The sequence below is a fragment of the Hypomesus nipponensis genome, chromosome 13, assembly GCF_054491055.1.
Source record: "Hypomesus nipponensis isolate SF chromosome 13, ASM5449105v1, whole genome shotgun sequence".
In the NCBI taxonomy this organism is placed as follows: domain Eukaryota; kingdom Metazoa; phylum Chordata; class Actinopteri; order Osmeriformes; family Osmeridae; genus Hypomesus; species Hypomesus nipponensis.
The window spans coordinates 14433350-14452340 of record NC_140373.1 but is presented as its reverse complement, the minus strand read 5'-3'; the positions used below and the strand labels follow the sequence as shown (position 1 = coordinate 14452340).

Here is an 18991-nt window from a genome sequence, read left to right as displayed (position 1 = left end):
CACAATTCGCTTGCCCAATATCGACAAACATTTCCCGAAATGGAAGTATTCATTCTTCAATCATTCTTTAGGGTGTGTAGCAGGGACTTCCTTTGAGCTATATATTCACCAGCCAACTAAGCTAGGCCATCATAAATTTGGTTATTGTTTTCCACTGAACAATGGAATGAGGCTTCTCATCCATGTCAATGGAGCAGCTTAAAACAGAGGGGGCTCCCTTCTTGCCTTAACACAACCTGACAGCTCTCTCACTCATATCAGGAAACACACAAGGCGGACGAATCCATTGGAACACACATGTTGCAAACAATATGGAGTGATATTCTTCTCCTCTTCTCCCCAAACCCGTCCTCCCAAGAAGACTTAGCATTGATGCAACCTTCTGCAATATAGGGCGCTGCATGTCATCTACACATTAAGGAAGATGGGCTAAACTGAACTTCAATTAAACCCAAGACAAATAAAAAATAAATAAAAGAATATGTAATTATGAAAATGGTTAAAGAATTGTACAAGATTTTTCAGGGTCTTGTTTTGCTCTGGATAGACACAATGAAAGTAAAGGTGTACTATAGACAGACCAGACAAAAAACGTGGCTAATAAACTGTGTGTTTTTGTCAGCTGAGGGATGCAACGCGAGCAGCAGGAGGAGGGGAGAGAGAAAAAAAGCCCTCAGCCAAGCCATCAAGTTGAACATTGAACTTCACAGTAGTAGCTGCCTTTCTATGCCTCTCCTTTTGATGTTACCTCCAAAGCAAAGGATCAAAGGCTTGGAGTGTGGCGTGGGGAAGTCCCAGGCTCTTAGCCTGCCAGCCTGTGATATATGCAAAAGTCTACGCCAAAAAAAGAGAGAGAAAAAGAGAGAGAGAGAGAGAGAGAGAGAGAGAGAGAGAGAGAGAGAGAGAGAGAGAGAGAGAGAGAGAGAGAGAGAGAGAAAGCTTGCATGGAATGTGGTTGAATGTAGCTAAATAGTATGTTTTGCATCTAATGAATGACATGGGGATGATGCAATCGGCTATCCTATTTTAGCTGACAATAAGTGTGTTTGTGTTTCAGAGAATGTATGTGATACTGAGAGGGTGAGTGTAAGAGTTGGGGGGGCACTGGCAGTGTTTGTTCCACTTGTACCTTCAATCCCCCCAACAGCAGTGTGGGACCTACCCCTACTTTCAACCCCCATTGCCTCTCCAACATCAAGGGAGTGAGCCTGTACATAAATATACAGTGTGCAGTTAAAATGAGGACTACAGTAAACACAGTAGAGATTAAATGCTGTGTGTCTCTCACAGAAGCATTCACGCTCACAGTAAAGGTGTGGACAATTGCGGACACACAGTACATACACACACATTTGAGGAGTGGCTGGGTCTTACACTGTGCAAGAGCAAGGTGTACTGAAACTGAAAACCTTTACTAGACACACATGTACACAGGTGCACGCACCCCCCCCACCAACACACCCTTTCCCTAAGGATATAGGATTAAGAGGTCCAGCTGGCTGACAGCAAGCCTTTCCTTCCCACATATCCTGTCGATCTCATCCTGCTACAGTCCTCCCACCCCACCACCCTGCTCTGCCAGCTAGCCAAGCCCGCCTGGAGGACACACCTGAACTTGACATCGACCATGCTACCACGCCACACACTCTTCGTTGAGCAAGACATGCAACATCTAGAAGATGTATGACATATGAGGATGAAAGAGCTAGGTTCAGGGCATTTCATCGAGTTTCCTCAGCTGCCTTCTAAAATGCTTCTCCATGGGACAACTAGGTGTAGATGGCCATGGACAAATGCTAACCACTCATCAGTGTTGTAGTTCTTGAGACCGAGTAAAAATGCGGTCAAGACCACATTTTGGTCGAGACCACATTTTGAAGGTCTCGGTGTCGTCTCGTCTTGTCTCGGTCTCAGACAAAGAGGACTCAGGATTTTATTACAAATGTGGGAATATCACTAAATTGCCTGTGCATTGTTTAATTTATACTAATATCATTACTGTTATTGGATGTAAAACGTCACACTTCAAATGCAACCAATAACTTTACTAATTTCTCATTTGAAATTACCCATAACCCCTCCTCGAACCCCAAAAGTGAATGAGGAAGATGGGTGAAACTGTGGCTGTCTGTTGTTGGCCAAATCTGCTATAATTAAATTTGGTTACCTGAACCACAAAGAGTTTACAATAACTTACTAAAGAAAACACACAGCTTGTGTAAATTCTGCAAAGAGATGCTCACTGAGACGGCTGGGACTAGGCCTACATCAACTTGTACCAGCATTTAGAAAGAAAACATAAAAAAAGGTAATCTAGGCGTAAGTGACGTTAGCAAAGCTAGCTACCTAACGTTTGCAATCTGCCTCTGTACCAAAACTATTCTGTATGTTTCAGGGCGTTAGTTTCAGTTGCTTGCCAGATTTTGTTTGTGGTAACGAGCAAGGCCATATAAAGCTATGTAGCTAATGATGAATAAAAAGTTGTTACACCAACGTTAACTCATGTCAGCTTCACACCTCTCCCGACTTAATAATTATAAATTAAACACTGTGGTACTGCGCTCCTTCACTTGGGTGAGAGAGAGATGTGAAGTACCTAGTAAAACCCTACTGTTTGTGTATTTTGAGTGGTCTGGTCTTGACCCGGTCTCGACCTGCCTTGGTCTTGGTCTTGACTCGGTATCGCCCTGCCTTGGTCTTCATCTTGACTCGGGTACGACCCCTCAAAGTCTTGGTCTCAAAACACTCTGGTCTTGGTCATGACTTGATCTCAGTTTAGTTGGTCTTGACTACAACACTGTGACTCATACGAGCATTCAAACACATCACCATGTACATGCAGTGGCCGTATCCGACACACATACATCTAAATACTCGGCCAGTATCAATGTCACTGGGGCCGTCCTTCTATGGTTGGATCTATGGCCTTGAGAAAAGTAGAGAAGGAGCATAGGAAATTCAAATACTGTGAAAAAATGGCTGGAGGTACAATGACGAGGCAGAGAAAGAGGAGAAAGAGAAAGAGAGAGAGAGAAAGTAAAGCTCGAGAAAATGGGTGAAACGGACAAGTGAGGATATAAAACATGACTGGATCTGGTTTCCCCAACAGCTGCCAGGTCACTCAGTAGTTTGGGAATTTTCATGTATTTGAGTGTATGTCACTCTGAGAATTTGAATGCTATGAGGGGGTTAGTTGACAGAAAGCACAGATTTGTCTGATATGAAGTCCCCTTCTCAAGGACAATCAAAACAAATCCTGATGGAAACATTGGGCCAACTTGCATTGCCACACTGGAAAAGTTAGACTATAAAACAGTAATTTCCAAAGATTTAGGCCCATGTATTTGATCCATTGAACCATTTCCAAATGGTTGATTATTTTGCAAAAGAAAGGTGGGCAAGAAATCTATCTTATTAAACAGCCTGAGCAAGGAGTGAGCGATGGTTGCACTGAGAGAAGACAGCCACGGATGAATGAACTTGAGAAAACAGAACAGAATGAGCAGGAGGGACACGTTTCGGTTGTGATCGGGGCTTCTGTTGCTAAAGCTTGGCTTCAGTCAGCCTCGTGGTGACGGATAGCTAATGAGCAAGGGGAAAAATCCATCTGGCAATACAGCAAGAATACCATTGACAGGGCCCGATCGCTAGAGCTCCCCTCCCAACCAGCCGTGGGTTAGGGTGAGCAGAGAAAAAATAAATAAAAATATTCCAAGGCGTTAGACAAGGAGGGGGGAGGGATAGAATGAGAAAGAGGGAGTGAGAGAACAAGCAGGAAAGGAGAGGATGGAGAGAAAGAGAAAAAAACTGCGATGACATGTAAGTGCAAAGTGCGATTAAGGATTTACTTTCAAAAGGGCTCCCATTGATCTTTTTTGATAGACCTGCAATAAATCAAACCAGATTGACTCACATGAGAACCAAGCTTAATCCTTTAGTCAGATCCAGAAGAACTCAAACCAAACCAGCTGTTAATTTAGGCTTTACGAGATAAAGCAGGAGAAATCCAACCTGATGTACCCTAGGGCAGGGGCTTACATCATCTCTGTAAAGCAATCAACGTATTGCTATTTTGGAAAGGCAATCAGAGCACATTTTGGGAGTGAGGAGGAGATGTTTGGAGGGAGACTGAGAAGGCGAGAGAACGAAGAGAAAGGATAGACTTAAGTCTGAAAAGTTATATAGGGAAAAAAATCTCTCGAAGAAAGCAAGAAGAAAAAGGTCAATGTCATGTCCTAAAATATTGCTATCATACAATATTTGGAAAGTGTTTTTTTTTCTTCACAGTGACCGACTACTTCTACCCAAGTTTATTGACTGAAATATTGACAAGGTATTCGTAAGTGACTTAAAAAATACATCTTGACATTGAACGTAGGAGTGGCTACCCAATTATCTCTGGGGGCAATAAACAGGATAGCAAACTTGAAAAATCTAGTTTGAAAGGAGCAAACTTCAGTGGAAGGTTGGTAGTGAAGGCTGTTGTCTCTATTTCTTACCCGGAGCACCCTGTAATTTCCCTGGAGGCTCACCACGTCCCTGTCCCAGTGGCAAACTAGCCCTGCCAGCCACACTGTGGCCGCGCCATAGCAAACCATAGTAATTAAAACTGCTATTTTTGTTTAGACCCTTGTCTCTTTTTTCCAAACCAATTTGCCGCTCCTGGCACAAGTATTGCAGACGCCATCCCTGACCACACTGGTAGCATTTTCGGATATCTTTTTCTGCCACACATCCTGTGTGTTTGTGTGTATGAAATCATGGTTTAGTTGTTTTGGTTCCTCTTCTGAACTGGGTGTGTATTACCACAATGGGAAATATGAATACAACACACAAAATCTGAACACACACACATTCATTAGTTCCTCCTCCTTGTCTTTAATGTCCTGTTTACTACACGCAACCAGATCAAATCTGAAATCCAATTTCAGGCCTTACAGGCCCTTCACTTTGGGCTTGCAGGAGAGGAGTGAGCAGAAGCAGGCTCTGTAGTCTCTGGACTCTGTCCAAGGGAAACTGAACCTCGGGAGTCAAAACAAAACCACACGTGAAATCAGAGTTAAAGCAGCCCCCCTTTGGCATCGGCACCACCTCAATCCCCTACATCTCCCCACCACTCCTGGTTACACTACATGCACACAGGGATCACCAAGGTTTTGCACGTCTCCTCTTCCTAGTCAAATTGAGCAATGTTTGGGCCTTTGTGTGTGTGTGTATGTGTGTGTCATTGTGTGAGTGTGCATTTATGTCCAAAGCACACATGCTTGTAAAGGAAATGCCACTTTAGTCTCACACTACAATCTTTAGTGCCCAACTAAGACCCTCTACAAACCCCCAGTCCCTAATCATCTCAATTTTTCACATATAAGATAGCCAATCCCTGTGGTTGCTAGTCCCCTCAAATACCTCCCACCATGGTCATAAGGTCAGACATTTAATTACACAGAAACAGTAATCTCACCAAACAGATGGCAAGTAGGCCGCCTCTCCATTACTTTATGCCCAATTGAATCATTACTGATGTTGTTTGCTAAATTACGGCACACAAAAACACCACAAAACAGGATTTGTGCCGTAAGTGGGGGGGAGGGGGGGGGGGATAGAAAAGCAGATGTGTACATGCACAGCATCTGTGGTGAAGATCAAAAAGGCAAGAAGAACACACATGCATGTTTGGTGTTAGTTCTCACAAAAAAGTTGACAGTACTACGTCATTGCAAATAAAACCAACCCATTGATAGATCAAAAAAAGAGGCCCATGCTGAACTACCGTCACTCCCACCAGTCCTGTAAGGTAAACCCAAAGTGAGGAAAGTATTTGTCTCTTGAAAAAGAATGAAACTGAGGTTGATTTATGGGTTTCTCCTCCAGGACATAGTTTGTCTTTGGAAGAATCTCAGGGATTGTCTCTTTTTTCTAAAAAACCCAGAGCAAGCGAGCTAGCGCACTCCACTAAGTGTCGTCCCATTACTGATGCTTCGTTGGTCCTCCCAGCTTTTCCAGCCAATTCCTGCTTCTGTGTACAATTTGAGGTCAGCAACATCTCTGAAGCTAACCGAGCATCTCAATCTCTGGCCTGTCGACTCAGAAACCAAGAAACAAAGCACACTTCAATCCAACAATGAAAACGGATGGTTCTCCAGTGTTGATCTCCAGACACCTGCTGATATTGATGCAGATCCTTATTTTAGTCGAGTTAAGAATTTACCACCATTACACTATCTCATCATTATAGACATCAATACATGTATTGACACTGGTGTTGACGGTGATGTCTTTAAAAATCGTTCCTTCCATATGGACCCAAAGAAAAGCCAAGATAAATGCTTGGGTCAGACTGGTTGTAAATCCCAGGGATGATTGGTCACTTGTTTGGTCACTGGGTAGATATCTTGCCCTGATTGGTCTGGTCCCTGGTTGCACCCTAGAGTGTCATATTCTATGACAGGCTCATACCTCATGCCATGAAGGGGAGGAGCCATATTGAACTGGTAAAAGGACTATGTATCTGTACTGTCAGGACGACAAGTAGCGCAGGAGTGCAACACAAAACAAATTCTCGCAAAGCGCACACTACAACAACGAGTACACACAACTCAGTCCTTCCATTGTAATGAATCACTAAGTGCTAAATCAACATGGGAGGAGGAGGAAAATGTGTCAAGCTGAAACTGGCCTGCCAAGTTGAGTCATTTTTAAGACTAGGCTACATCTGAATCCATATATAATGGCTGTGAAAAACACGTGTCCCTCTGGCGACACTAATAACACCTGTAGCCCCACACTAAATGGGAACAGTTGTATCAAGTGGCATGTCTACTTCTGTCAAACGATACTAGAAGCATACAGAAAACTTCCACACTGTTTTTTTGAGTCTTGGTGAGGAATTCCATTGGCCTACAGAGAGCTGGCTATAGTTGTTCTTCGGGTGTGCGGGCAAAAGTGAAGGAAAAGAGGAATGGGGGAATCACTGAGAAAAAAGGCTGGATATTACTGACAACATGGCCAACTGAAAAACCTGTGCTTTCTTTAACAGGGATTTGGGAATTCAAGGGTCCGCAAAGCGATACCACAGGCCAAGTTGCAGGATACGGGGTAGGGGAGGGTGGTGTTACACTAGAAAGCCGCATAACATCGCTGGCAAATGTAAGGCTCAAAGGAAGTTGAAAGGGAGATTCACAAGTATATCTACCTCACCGGTCTGAAGGTTAGCATTTCCTGTTGCAATGTTTCAGGGGATGAGAGGGGGATCATGTAGGAGATCATGCTACGGTCACAATTAAAGAAGTGCTGTAAATTTGCCTCTAGAATATTCCATTGATGACAGTAAACGCAGACAAAATCCTTCATAGCAAGTCAAATGCCAAAGCCCAATATTCAGTAACAGCATCTACTGGCCTGCTAACAGCATTCAGCTGCAGGACAAGAGCAAAGCCTTCCCACTGGTCCCCACAGAGGAGGGAGAAGAATGTTACTCCAGTATTTCTCCAATGGCCCACACTATGAGCAAAAAAAAACTGACTGCACAGCTGCTACAAAGTGGCAGGGTGGGCGGCAGCATCAACACCTGTCTCTGACAAGTCCCAGCATTCACACTGACTCTGGTTTCCTGAAGTTGGCTGCCTCGCAGTCAGGTGACAAACGCCAACATACACTTCGACTAACAGCAAATGGACACACACACACACACTCAGAGCAGTAGAGATCTTCTAAAACCAAGAGCCATTTAGTGTGATCCTTACCACTTACGAATATTCTGAATCATGGTGAGAAGGGCCAAACCCTTTTATGTCTCTGATTTCACCCCCCCCCCCCCCCCAGTTGGCTCCCACTCACTCCGTGGTTAGGCGCTGTAAACCAACACTTCCCCAGTCTCTCATCCGCTACCCTACATGACTGTAACCACCAGATTTGCATACCGCTCAACTTGCGTAACTGTCGAGTGTTTTGGTCCCAGAAGAGGATTACTGTGGACAGAACTGACCACCACCAATCAACTTGAAATGGAAAAACAAAAATACTTTCAGGCTGAACTGAACACCCCCCCCCCCCAAAAAAAAAATGATGTTGTATATGTGTATCCTTATCTAGAGGAGAGTGAACAGCAAATAGGTGAAGCAGTTTAGCAAGGCTGGAGCACTGCTTGTCAAGAGTAAACATCAGCATCCACTATATAATTGTAATTTAATTGTAAACTCCCCTGAGTTTACTCGGAGTATCAGTCAATCTGGGTCAGAGTGTGTGTAATTGAGTCGTACAGTTAGTCCAAGACCGGCTACAGCTGATAGCACTGATGTGGGTGTAAGTATGAAACTTACACCCACAACAATGTCTTTCAATGACCACAGGGCTTATGCTCATTTGATAAAATAAAAAATTATACTATTACTGGCCACAACAAGGAAACAAACAACCATGTCTTTTTCCAGAGAGGGCCCTATTTATTTGGACTATTTTTGATTTTTTCATTTAATTCTTGATCGATGAGAGCTTTTGTGGTACTATTCTGCATTGGAAAACAAATAACCTTATTACAAAATTGGGTGGAGTCGAGCTGAGTTTAGGCGGTACCATGCAGTGGAAAAGTGCAGTCAAGTACTACAGCTATTATCTATAGTTGGGGTCTTGGGGTCAGAGTAGCAGGCTGGGTGTTGGAGCCAGTGGACTTGGCCTGATTGAGCTATGTGGCCCGCCCTGGTATGGCCATGCTGCTGGTGCTCAGCCTGCCACCCAGCAGACCAAATCCGCCTCTCCCTGCCTCATTTGCGCAGCAATCCTGCTTTCAGCCAACCAGTGCATCTTTTTGTAATTTCCCTGTTTAGGCTCCATTTGTATTATCTGCCGAAATGGCAAGGAGAGGGCTGGGGTAAGAGAAGGCTAGATGGAAGGGGTCTGGTGGAAGGGGTGATGTTTAATTCCCAAATAGGCTGTTTGCTTGCAGTGCATCTCTATGGCACTCACCCCTAAAACATTCACCGTCTCCCCCTCCCTCACACATACACCAAACCCTCTCTGCACCCCTTCCTACCCCCACCTTCCCTGACTAATGTGCCTTGACACTCATACATCACCCGTAAATTGGCCAAATGAATTAACCACGGCCCCTGCTTAGTGTTACAGGCTTTAAATGGATTTTCCCCTCTCCAGGTCTGACCAATAATTGCATTTATCCATCTTGTTGAAGCATAGGTTTACACACTTGCTAACATCATGCCAATCCCAGCTACATTTTCCGCTCCAGTGATGGGAGTGGGAGGAGATTTGTCATCGGATCATAACAGGTAATTCAAACAACAATTAGTTTGATAACTCTACCGTATGTCAATGTCTGGCTGCTTGGTGGATAAGTTGGAGCATATAGGCCCTTCCATCTCTCTGTCTTTCTCTCTCTCCCTGTCCAAACTCCCCGGTTTGTTGAGATGAATTGAGGCTTGCAATTGTACTATATCAATCATCCAAACCTACAGGTTCAAGCAACAACAACCAATGGCGGTAGTACCTAAAAAGTAAATAGGGCATGTGAGTGTGTAAGCACACACACTCACAGAGGGGATTAGGGCTCTCCGAGAGCTGTGAACACTGCTATTGGAGGGGGTCATCCGTACACTTGTGAGTGTTTGAACAGTAGTGCATTAGACACTCTGGGGCCCACAGAACAATTCAGCTATGTAAACATGGAGGGACTTCCTTCCCTCCGGTCCTTCAGGCCTGCGCTGAGATGACCCACTGTTTAAACAGCGGAGCATTCCAGCGCCTAGGCCCAGCCTAAAGCAGCTGGTCTCTAATGCAACGTCTGAGCAAGATGCCTGACCTGAGAACTCTAGGCTTAACATAAGAAGGGTCATCCTCTGTTGTCAAATACATGCTCTTACAGACAGAGAATGGACTGAATTGACAATGGAATCCCTGCATGGCCATTCATTGGTTTCTTCATTATAACATTTAGGGTTACATGGTTATGGTTGTTTTTAAAGAAGCTAGGCTAATCACCTAAATAGGATTGGGAGCTTCCTGGACTATTAAGGGTTAAAATGGAAAAGTTTCCATCCCAAAATGTTGCCACGTTATGACAAAGCCAGCCATTTATCTTTATTGATATTTGAAAAATGCAAAGCCTGACGCCCATAAAGATAAAAAGGCAGTAAGAGCAAGATAAAGAAACTCCTCGTTCTAAAGGGCACTGTGACGTACATCACATGGTCTTCCACCCCCGCAAAATGTTGTTCCTCATTTCTTGATACAACCTAACCACACATGAACCACCAATACATCTAACTCATCATTCAATCAAATATCCCCTCCCCCCCTACCACAGCAGGTTTAATTTGGCACCTCGTCAGTTCATTTGGTGCCCCGTCCGCATCAGTCCCCTCCGGCAGAGCGCAGGCCACTCATCTCACCTCAGGCCAGTTGTAAAAACATTCACTCAATTCACTTTTACCCCTTGGGGGTGGCAATTGACAATTCACTCAATGGCAGGAGTCAATTTGTTCACTTTTGGAATTGACCCCAAACACCACTGACACCAATCCCTTTTGGCAGACTAGATTGCATTAACAAGGGGGTGGTGCTGGAAGAGGACTTACAGCAACACATTCTATGGAGGCGCACACACGCAAACAGAGAAAACCTGACACCACCACAATCCCATACATGTTTTAGCCTACTGTTACAGTATGCCACAGCACCCTAGGAGTGTAGTGCACTATAGGCTGCACACACAACATGTGCAATTTGCATAAAATGTTATCTACTGTACACACATCTGTTTTAAGAGTGGTAATACTATTGTCTGTAACTGGAGCACTTTGGTTTAAAAGCTGACAGATGAAATTCTGAAAGTAATTTTATTCTGGAATTGGTACGCAAAGCATAAAATGATCTACATTGTGTAGACCTATAAAGGGCTTAGATTTCATTAGCCTTGTGCATTTTTTTTACATACAGTAATCTCTGCAACATTTTGTTCTAAATCCTACAATAATCCTGAGATTAGTAGATTCATTTATTTCTGCTCTGGCTACAAACCTCGCTCCTGTTCCTAGCAGAAATCTAGCTCTTTTAACAAAACTCAAGCAGACAATCACCTTATCACTGCCCTCTCTCTCGCTCTCTCTCTTACACACACACAAACATACTTGCATGCACAAAAACAAGCTAATCCCTTGCAATTAAAAGTTTAATTATAAGATTAAACATACATGGACTATAGTTTTATCACCTTTCACTTCTCAATTATGTGCTTAATGCATGCAAGAGCTTCCAAAGATGTTTTAACTTATTACTGGTATACATGGAAAATTATAAAATAAAAATATTAGAAAACACTTTAAGAGGACAGACAGGCAGATACCTTTTACATAGTTAATATTTCATTAAAACAAACTAACAATTAACGTAACAGGATGTTCACTGCATATTTTTGTGTGAAATTTACCATTGTAATGACAGGAGCCAAACATGCCATGTATTTTTTCTCATGATTCAACATTCAAGAGCATTTTGCCACGTCCATAAAAAGGTTGGCCTACCACAGGTGTTCACTGGATAATGGCATTGCTAGTCATCATATAGCCCAACGTGATCATTAAACACACCTGCATGCCGACACACCCCATGCTTGTGCTGGCACACACTCTCACATATCAGTTGAAACTAAAGCACTTCTATTACTAGTCATAAAGGGGGTTTCCAACAGAGAACGTCAGCCTCAGTGCACTATGACCCTCCTCCAAGACTCCGTTCAAAAAACTTGGCAACCTGGCACTGCCAAATTCCTTTATTGTCTCACTGCCGTCTCCTCAACACTTTTAGGGTGGACAGTTTGATGGTGAGATGTAGACACAGGAGGAGGTGAATAGTGGGAGAGAACTAGCCAGATTCATTAGCCAAAAAAGCCACACACATGGCCTGTCTGTCAAGCGTGGCAATAAACTCACCCCCAGCCCACTTTCTCTGGGTCCCGCTGCTTTTTTTTGGGAAGATAAATTTGAGGCCTGGGGGGCACTATTGTTTGGACATCTAACCAGGAACTGTCGCTGTTCTCATTGCCCCAGCATTAACAGCAATTATGCGCCCTATTCAACCAGCCTTTGTGTGACCCTCCCCCCTCCCACCCACCCACCCACACACACACTAGCAAACACTACCACGGCATTATGAATGGGCTAACTAAATAGACTACGCATACAGTCCAAAAATACTTAGATACCAACAGGTCTTATCCTTAGCAATGTGTTGGAAATGTTCAAGAATGTTTGTTTTAATTAAATGTGTATTTAAAAAATGTAGGCCTTCATTCATCAATACATAGCTGAAAATGTGAATGTCCATGTCCATTTCAGTGTTCTGGTCAGTTCTCAAAATTCAGTTACACAGTAGAATTTATTGTTATTAATATAAAATGCAGTTAGTTCAATGCATCTAGTTCAGGGAAACATATGTATTAGCTAGCACTACATACCAATGCAACCAACTTGGGTTTTTGTCTAGGAGCTAAAAAAAACTTATGAATGAAAGCAAAATATAGAAGTAAGTAAGATTTTTCCAAAAATAAGTGGATTAAAACATACCCCCTTACTTAATACAGTTTTGGATATAGCAACAATGTACAGCAATGTATGTCCAACATGTGCACAGACAAATAATAAAGAATAATGTGATTTCCATGTTTAAAGAAGCCCCAGGTATGCAGAAGACCTAGCCTATATTTAACAGTTGACAAAAGTTGCATTCCAGATGTACAGTAAGATCTTTGTGTTGAGCTGTATGGAAATGCATGGGAGAGAGAGAATGTGGGAGTGTGTGTGTGGAGGGGGCTGTGTGTGGGGGCCACCAGTCCACAGCTGCTAAGCCAATGCAGCTTTTCCCCCAGACAGAATAGAACACAGCACTGTGGTCCAGAGATAGGAAATTAGAGGTTGGGTGGAAGGAGGGGGGGATTCACTTTCAATACCACAGTATTGAAAGTGACTTGCATGTTGCATGAAACTGTCTTGTTCTATAAAAGAACACTCGTTACGTTTACATTTCAGGGTTGCATATAGAACCACAGACTATTTGAAGCTCCACATCAAATTACAAATCCTTCACTAACAAACAATTACATAGATAGATTTGATCAGTTATTCAACTATAGATAAAGACATACAAAACAAGTGTTTGTGCAGAGTGAACACCAGCAAACTAGTGTTCTAGTAGTGAACCCTTCCTTTGCTACTATTACCACTAGGGAGCTAGCTACTCACTTCACAACATTTAAAAATCTAATTTGAACACGCCCACAAACATGTTGGACTGACATATTCTTTTTTTCTGTTTGGTGTTTCAAATAGATTGATGGAGAGCGATTTTCATACACTCTCACACAGCTCAGCCTGCCAACACCAACTACCAAGACAATTAAGCCCTGGTAGCAAGAGAAGGGGAAAAAAATCTCAGTAAATATTTACAGCTCAATTTTTTTTCCATTCATCCACCAAGCGCTAACAAAACCTTACTGTACTCTCCTCTCTTTCTCTCTCTCCCTAGGCCCCCTCCCTTCTTTCTCTCTACATCTGCGATTCATTGACTTTACAATTTACCACATGTCGAGATGGGAGAGGTCGAGCCTCCATCTGAATCACGGCACAAATATGCGAGTGATTTATTGTTTTAAAAGCCCTGGGCCGATTTAGTGCAACTCCACTTTTCCTGAGCATTACTCCTATTGGCAGGCAGTGAACAATTACAGTTTGGACTAATTAAGCTCCGAGAATGTGCTGCGAGCTGCTAATGTCTAGCAGGCCCCAATTTTTGTTTAATGGTGCCAAACTTTGCTCGCCCAACTTAACGCACTCAAATACAAAACAGATTGGATTTTTTTATGGGTGTTTATTGAGCTGGGGGAAAATAAGGACCTTTTCTTTTCCTTGCATGGTATAAAAGAAACAGAGCAGTGGAAAAGAAAGGCAACAGGGAAGGAAAGAATAAAAGGAGAGAAGAGGAACAGAGAGAGTGGTGCTGCTTCCGCTATACTTTGTAAACAACGGTGATTTGCAAGACAAAAGAAGCGCCACCCTCTAAATAAATTCAGAATGCATTTTGCGGCCAGAAGCACAAAATGTGACCGGGTACGGCTGCAAACCCCCTGTGGATAGCAATTAGGCCCTATTAACATGTAAAGCCAATTTGATAAGGTGTGGGTCTATCCCCTAAATCCTCATTAAACTATCTCCCGTCACCTCACAGGCAAAAGCTATTCAACACACAATCATAACACATATAATCCATAAAATAAATAATTATTATAATTATGAATATACTGTCTTTATCAATGGTAAAATACAGGCCATTGCAGTATATCTACAAAAAAAAGGTAATGTGACAATTATTACTACTAAATCAGGTATTCATTCCAGCAATTGTCCCACAATGCGACCATTTACCCACAACTATGTTAAATCCGTTTAAATGACTGTTTGGGAGCACTTTTTTATAGGAGACACATTGGTGCAACAATAAAACTGACACAAACAGAAAAATATTTTGTCAAAAAGCTATTGTTTCAACCACACAATGTCTCTCGCCAGGCTTGTTGGGGAATAGCCACGGGTTTCGGGATAATCTTTTTTCACTTTAAATAAAGCAGTGAAGACAGGGTGTTGCATTATCTCTGTCTTTTTTTGTTCTTTTAAACTACTGGTAATTATACGTTGAAACCCAATACCTCTGCCAAAAGTCTGCAGGCCTGGGGAATTGTGGGGCCAGGGGTGGCGTCAAATATCTTAACATTCATAAGTCTGAGAGGCAGTAAATAAAGCAGGCAGATTTTTGGCCCTGCAGCCCCAATGCCAAAGAGTGGGACAACCAGACCTTATTCTCCATCACACACTGTCCATCCATCCATCCACCCCCCCTTTCTCTCTCTGTATCTCTCTCTAGACCTGTTGATGTGTGATATTAGCCTACCATGCTGGAGTTAACCCGTCGCCTTTTTAGCAAGCCCCATGAAGCATTAGCATTGGCACAACGCAGGGAGAGAGAGGGAGAGAAAGAGAGATGCAAGACAAAACGGTGAGCACCTAGGGTGAGCTGCCCAGGCCACTTCACCAATTCAACCTGCTCCCACTGATCCAGCATGTCTTTGTGTGCAGTTTAGGGAGGGAGTGAGAGGGATGGGAGGGAAAGGGGAGGAGGACAGGCCAGGAAGGCTAATACCCTGGGCAAAACTTTGTCAAATTGTTAAATGATACCCAGCTTTGTACAGCTATTTAGACTTAGGTGGTTGGAAAAACAAACACTTTCTCATTATAGCCCACTGAGGTCAGACAAATTGTAATAACCTCCGCACACGTGTTTGTAAAAAAAAGACAAGCTATAACTCAACCACAGGAAACATGGCAGCATGGCAACACAGAACATTGACGTCTGACAAAAAAGGGATGTTCATTATATTGTGATTATCATAAAGAAAAAAACATAGACAGCTACTCCATAAAAGCCCTGTATGACAATAGAGCAAAATAAGCCACTTCTTATCACAACAACCCCACAAATCATATTCAGTTACCCTTATGACTTGTTAGAGAAGAAGACAGGTAATCAATGGATAGGTGAATTATTTATGCTTGGCTAAAGTAATACATTTATGAACACAACTGCCACCCACTTCAAAGACATGCTAAAAGGTAGCAGACCTCATGAAGTGGACTTGCTTAGTGCAGTAATGCTTCCAATATAAGCCTGAAAAACACAGGTCAGAATAGTCCTCACTCAAGTCAATGGAAAAAAGAGCTCAACGTTAACATCACTTTGCGAGGAAAGTGATTGCACACTTGCAATCCTTCATTGTTTTATAAACCTACAACAGAAAACACACCCGAAAATAACCTAAGAGTATGAAATATAGAAGGATCAGATTAAAAAAATACCACTGATCAATCAGGTCATTTGGAACTTCAGAGAAAAAAAATCTTTAATTTCAGGGGAAAAACAAAGTGAAGAATATGACCAAGACTCTTTGTCTACCCGTGCTTTCAATGCAATGTGCTTTCATATTCAGCAGTTGACTACGCAGAGATAACCTGGTGTAGTCTATATGTTGAGGAAAATAGCAATTAATATATTGTATATACAAAAAGAACTGAGCCTCAAGTTAAGGATTGTGTAAAAATGCAAATGGAAAAGTGGTTGAAGAAAGATGTTTACACAATATGGTATGGAATAGAATTTAAATTTGATTAATTTGAGCTCCCAATATATAGAGGTTTATTAGCCAACAATTTTCCATAGAAATGTTAGTTTCTCACATCCAGACTTCAAATGAAGGTCAAAACAGGTTACAGACAGGGAAGGGGCTATTGCGCATCACATGTGTTTAATTGCAAGGTGCACACAATGCTCTAAACTGAGGAATCAAATATCACTTTCATTTTCTGAAGTTGTATGGGGGATAAGATCATATTTCGTAATGCCTGGTCTTTGCCTTAACCTTGTAAAATGAGATCTTAGAACAGTGACTGGTTGTTGCAACCATTTAAAATGAGTTATAAAAAACTAATACAAAAACAAAGTCCTTAACCATTACTATTGCCCGGTGGGACTGGTGTGGTGGTGAGTAAATAAGTAAGTATGCATAATTACAGCTGAGTTTATTATCTCTGATAACATGAATTTACTTCTAAAAAACATGTATGCCACAAGCTTCCGTGCATGGCCACACGCTTCTGCTTCGTCTACAATGCAGCATTATGTATGATTACAACAATATTGTAAATCTATATATTTTTTGTAAACAAATATTTGCATATATATATATATATATATGTTGTAAGTAAATGTTTCAAATAATCGTACAGCAAGACATTGTCTATGTTTTTATAGGTTTTTTGACACGCGCAAATTGAGTAATAAAATAACTGTTCGGACCGATTTTGTTTTTATAGGCTTCTATGCTATTGTCAACCCTCCAGAAGAATTTAGGTTGGTATTTTCATTTCCAAACTTGATAAAATTGTATGATTGCACTTTAGTGTGTTGGGGGTAATTGTGATATGCAACTGAAAAAAAGGCAATGACTATGCAAATCTGATTGTTTTGGGTAGCCTATTTGTAACAACTGGAACCAATAACGATTCTTATTAAGATGAATACTAATAATGATTTATTTCGGAAATTATAAGAACAATTGCTGTCGTTATTAGGCAGATTACATTGTGTATTAAATGTATCTTGACAATAAAACATCCCTTATATTTAGCATGCTAACTACTGTACAAAACAACGACGGCAGACAACGTTGCAACCGGCATGCATTCCATTGTACAGTTCGTAAGAAGTTGTGAAACTTCTGCCTTGGCTACGTTTTAACATCCAAAACATAGCCTACCTAAACCAGATAAGGCGCGTACGGCTGAAATTAGATTGTGTGTCTCTATCCATGTATCCACATAGGTGTATATAAACGAACTTACTGTGCGTGCAGTTGGAGAAAGAGATCCATTCGGAAGGTACGGGCTTGTAAGATCGGGGATCATTATAAATGGATAGCCCGGGTACGGTGGGCTCTTGAACAGCCCTCCATCTTGCCGTTTCGCAGCTAACATGGCGGGGGAAAAGAACAAAACTTTTATAAGTGTCTTTAAAACTTTGAATGTATTTCAGATTCCTGGAGAAATACTCTAGGCACGCTCTGATGGTGTAATTGTGTAAAAATCCAAGAGACAAGACCGTGAACAAAAAAGCACAAACTCACCCTCCTCTAAACTTTCTCTTGTTTTGTCTCTGAAAGTTTCAGATCTAGGCGGAGGCCGTCTTTCCGCCTTGAAATGTAATGAAACATGGGGATTGCATTAAAGAAAGTAAAACATGGGGGAATATTACACTTTCTAATATCGCGGATCAATGCATATTTTGCATAGTCTACAGATGGGCAAAATTGTAAGAAATAGGTAACCGAGAGTGGACAATCGATTCCGATTATTTGTCACTTACCTCCGAATCCGAAGAGCTGTTTTGATTCGTTTCTGATTCATTTACAAGAGAAGATTTGACATCTGCTAAATCCCTTTCTGCCGAAGAGTTCTCCGATATTTTTTCCTCCTGTTCCCCTTCGTCTTTGAAGGAAATCATTTCATCGTTCGCACCCAAATCGTCCCCTCCACCGCCGTTGAGCTGCGGCATTTTCCCGAGCAATTTTGGGGGGCAAAAACACAAAGTTTTAAACCCTTGATCTTTGTGATCTAGAATCCGAGTTTAAGTTTAGGGTCTGTATTGGCGTTTTCCAAGCACTGGCGGTTAGTACAAACTAAAAAGAGGGGAATCTTGGCAGAAAAAGAAGCCGGAGATGGAGCTGAGCCGCTCGGATTGAGTGAGTTGAAGTTGGTCGGAGTGGTTTTCAGTTCAAAGGCGGCGCTGATTGACAGATAGAGAGGGATGGAAATAGAGAGAGTCTGGATTCAGGATTATTGACAGGGAGAAACACACAAGAAACTAATGAGATTCAAACAGGGAGGGACTTGAAGTGACGTTTTCATAAATAGGAAAAAAAAGGCTGGAAGAAGCCGGCGGACGAGTGTGCAGTGAAAAGCGAGTGAAGGTAGTTTGGGAGCAGGACAGTGAAGCTTCCCTGTTAGCTTTTGTGCTGGAATAGCAAAATAGGCGGAAGATAGGAGTTACTTGTAGACGCGGATTAAACATATGGGCGGTCTCCCACTGAAAATGAATAGAGGACACTTCCTTTGCTGATATTTTCTTCTCCAATGTAGATTTTTTTGATATGTCATGGAATTAGGGGTCAAAGTTTACCACGCATGTTTTGAGAACAAACTTGAATTTAACTGTAAAAAGCAATAACACACAATCCCCAACTAAGTTATGAATCTCACCACCATAAACTAGGTAGGCTAATTGTTTACAGTTAGGCTAAATAACAAAAAATACTTGTTGGCTACTACATAATGTGTAATGGTTTTATGGAAAAAATCGTTCAATTTTTGTTGGAATATTGCAG

The 18991-nt window shown here is 42.0% G+C and overlaps 1 protein-coding gene across 16 annotated transcripts in view; it reads right to left on the bottom strand.

Moving 5' to 3' along the window:
• Positions 1-18628, bottom strand: part of tcf7l2 (transcription factor 7 like 2) — a 91191-nt gene extending 72563 nt beyond the window's left edge. For 9 of the 16 annotated variants that reach the window (XM_084669429.1, XM_084669430.1, XM_084669437.1 and 6 more), the window contains exons 1-3: positions 17974-18627; positions 17735-17801; positions 17454-17578 (exon numbers count right to left, since the gene is read on the bottom strand). In XM_084669429.1, coding sequence (XP_084525555.1) covers positions 17454-17578; positions 17735-17801; positions 17974-18162 — 381 coding nt within the window. In that variant the 5' untranslated portion in view covers positions 18163-18627. Of the gene's footprint in view, positions 1-17453; positions 17579-17734; positions 17802-17973 lie in introns of all 16 variants that reach the window. The other 7 variants (XM_084669434.1, XM_084669435.1, XM_084669436.1 and 4 more) reach the window with 2 other exon arrangements.
• Positions 18629-18991: the final 363 nt, after the last annotated feature.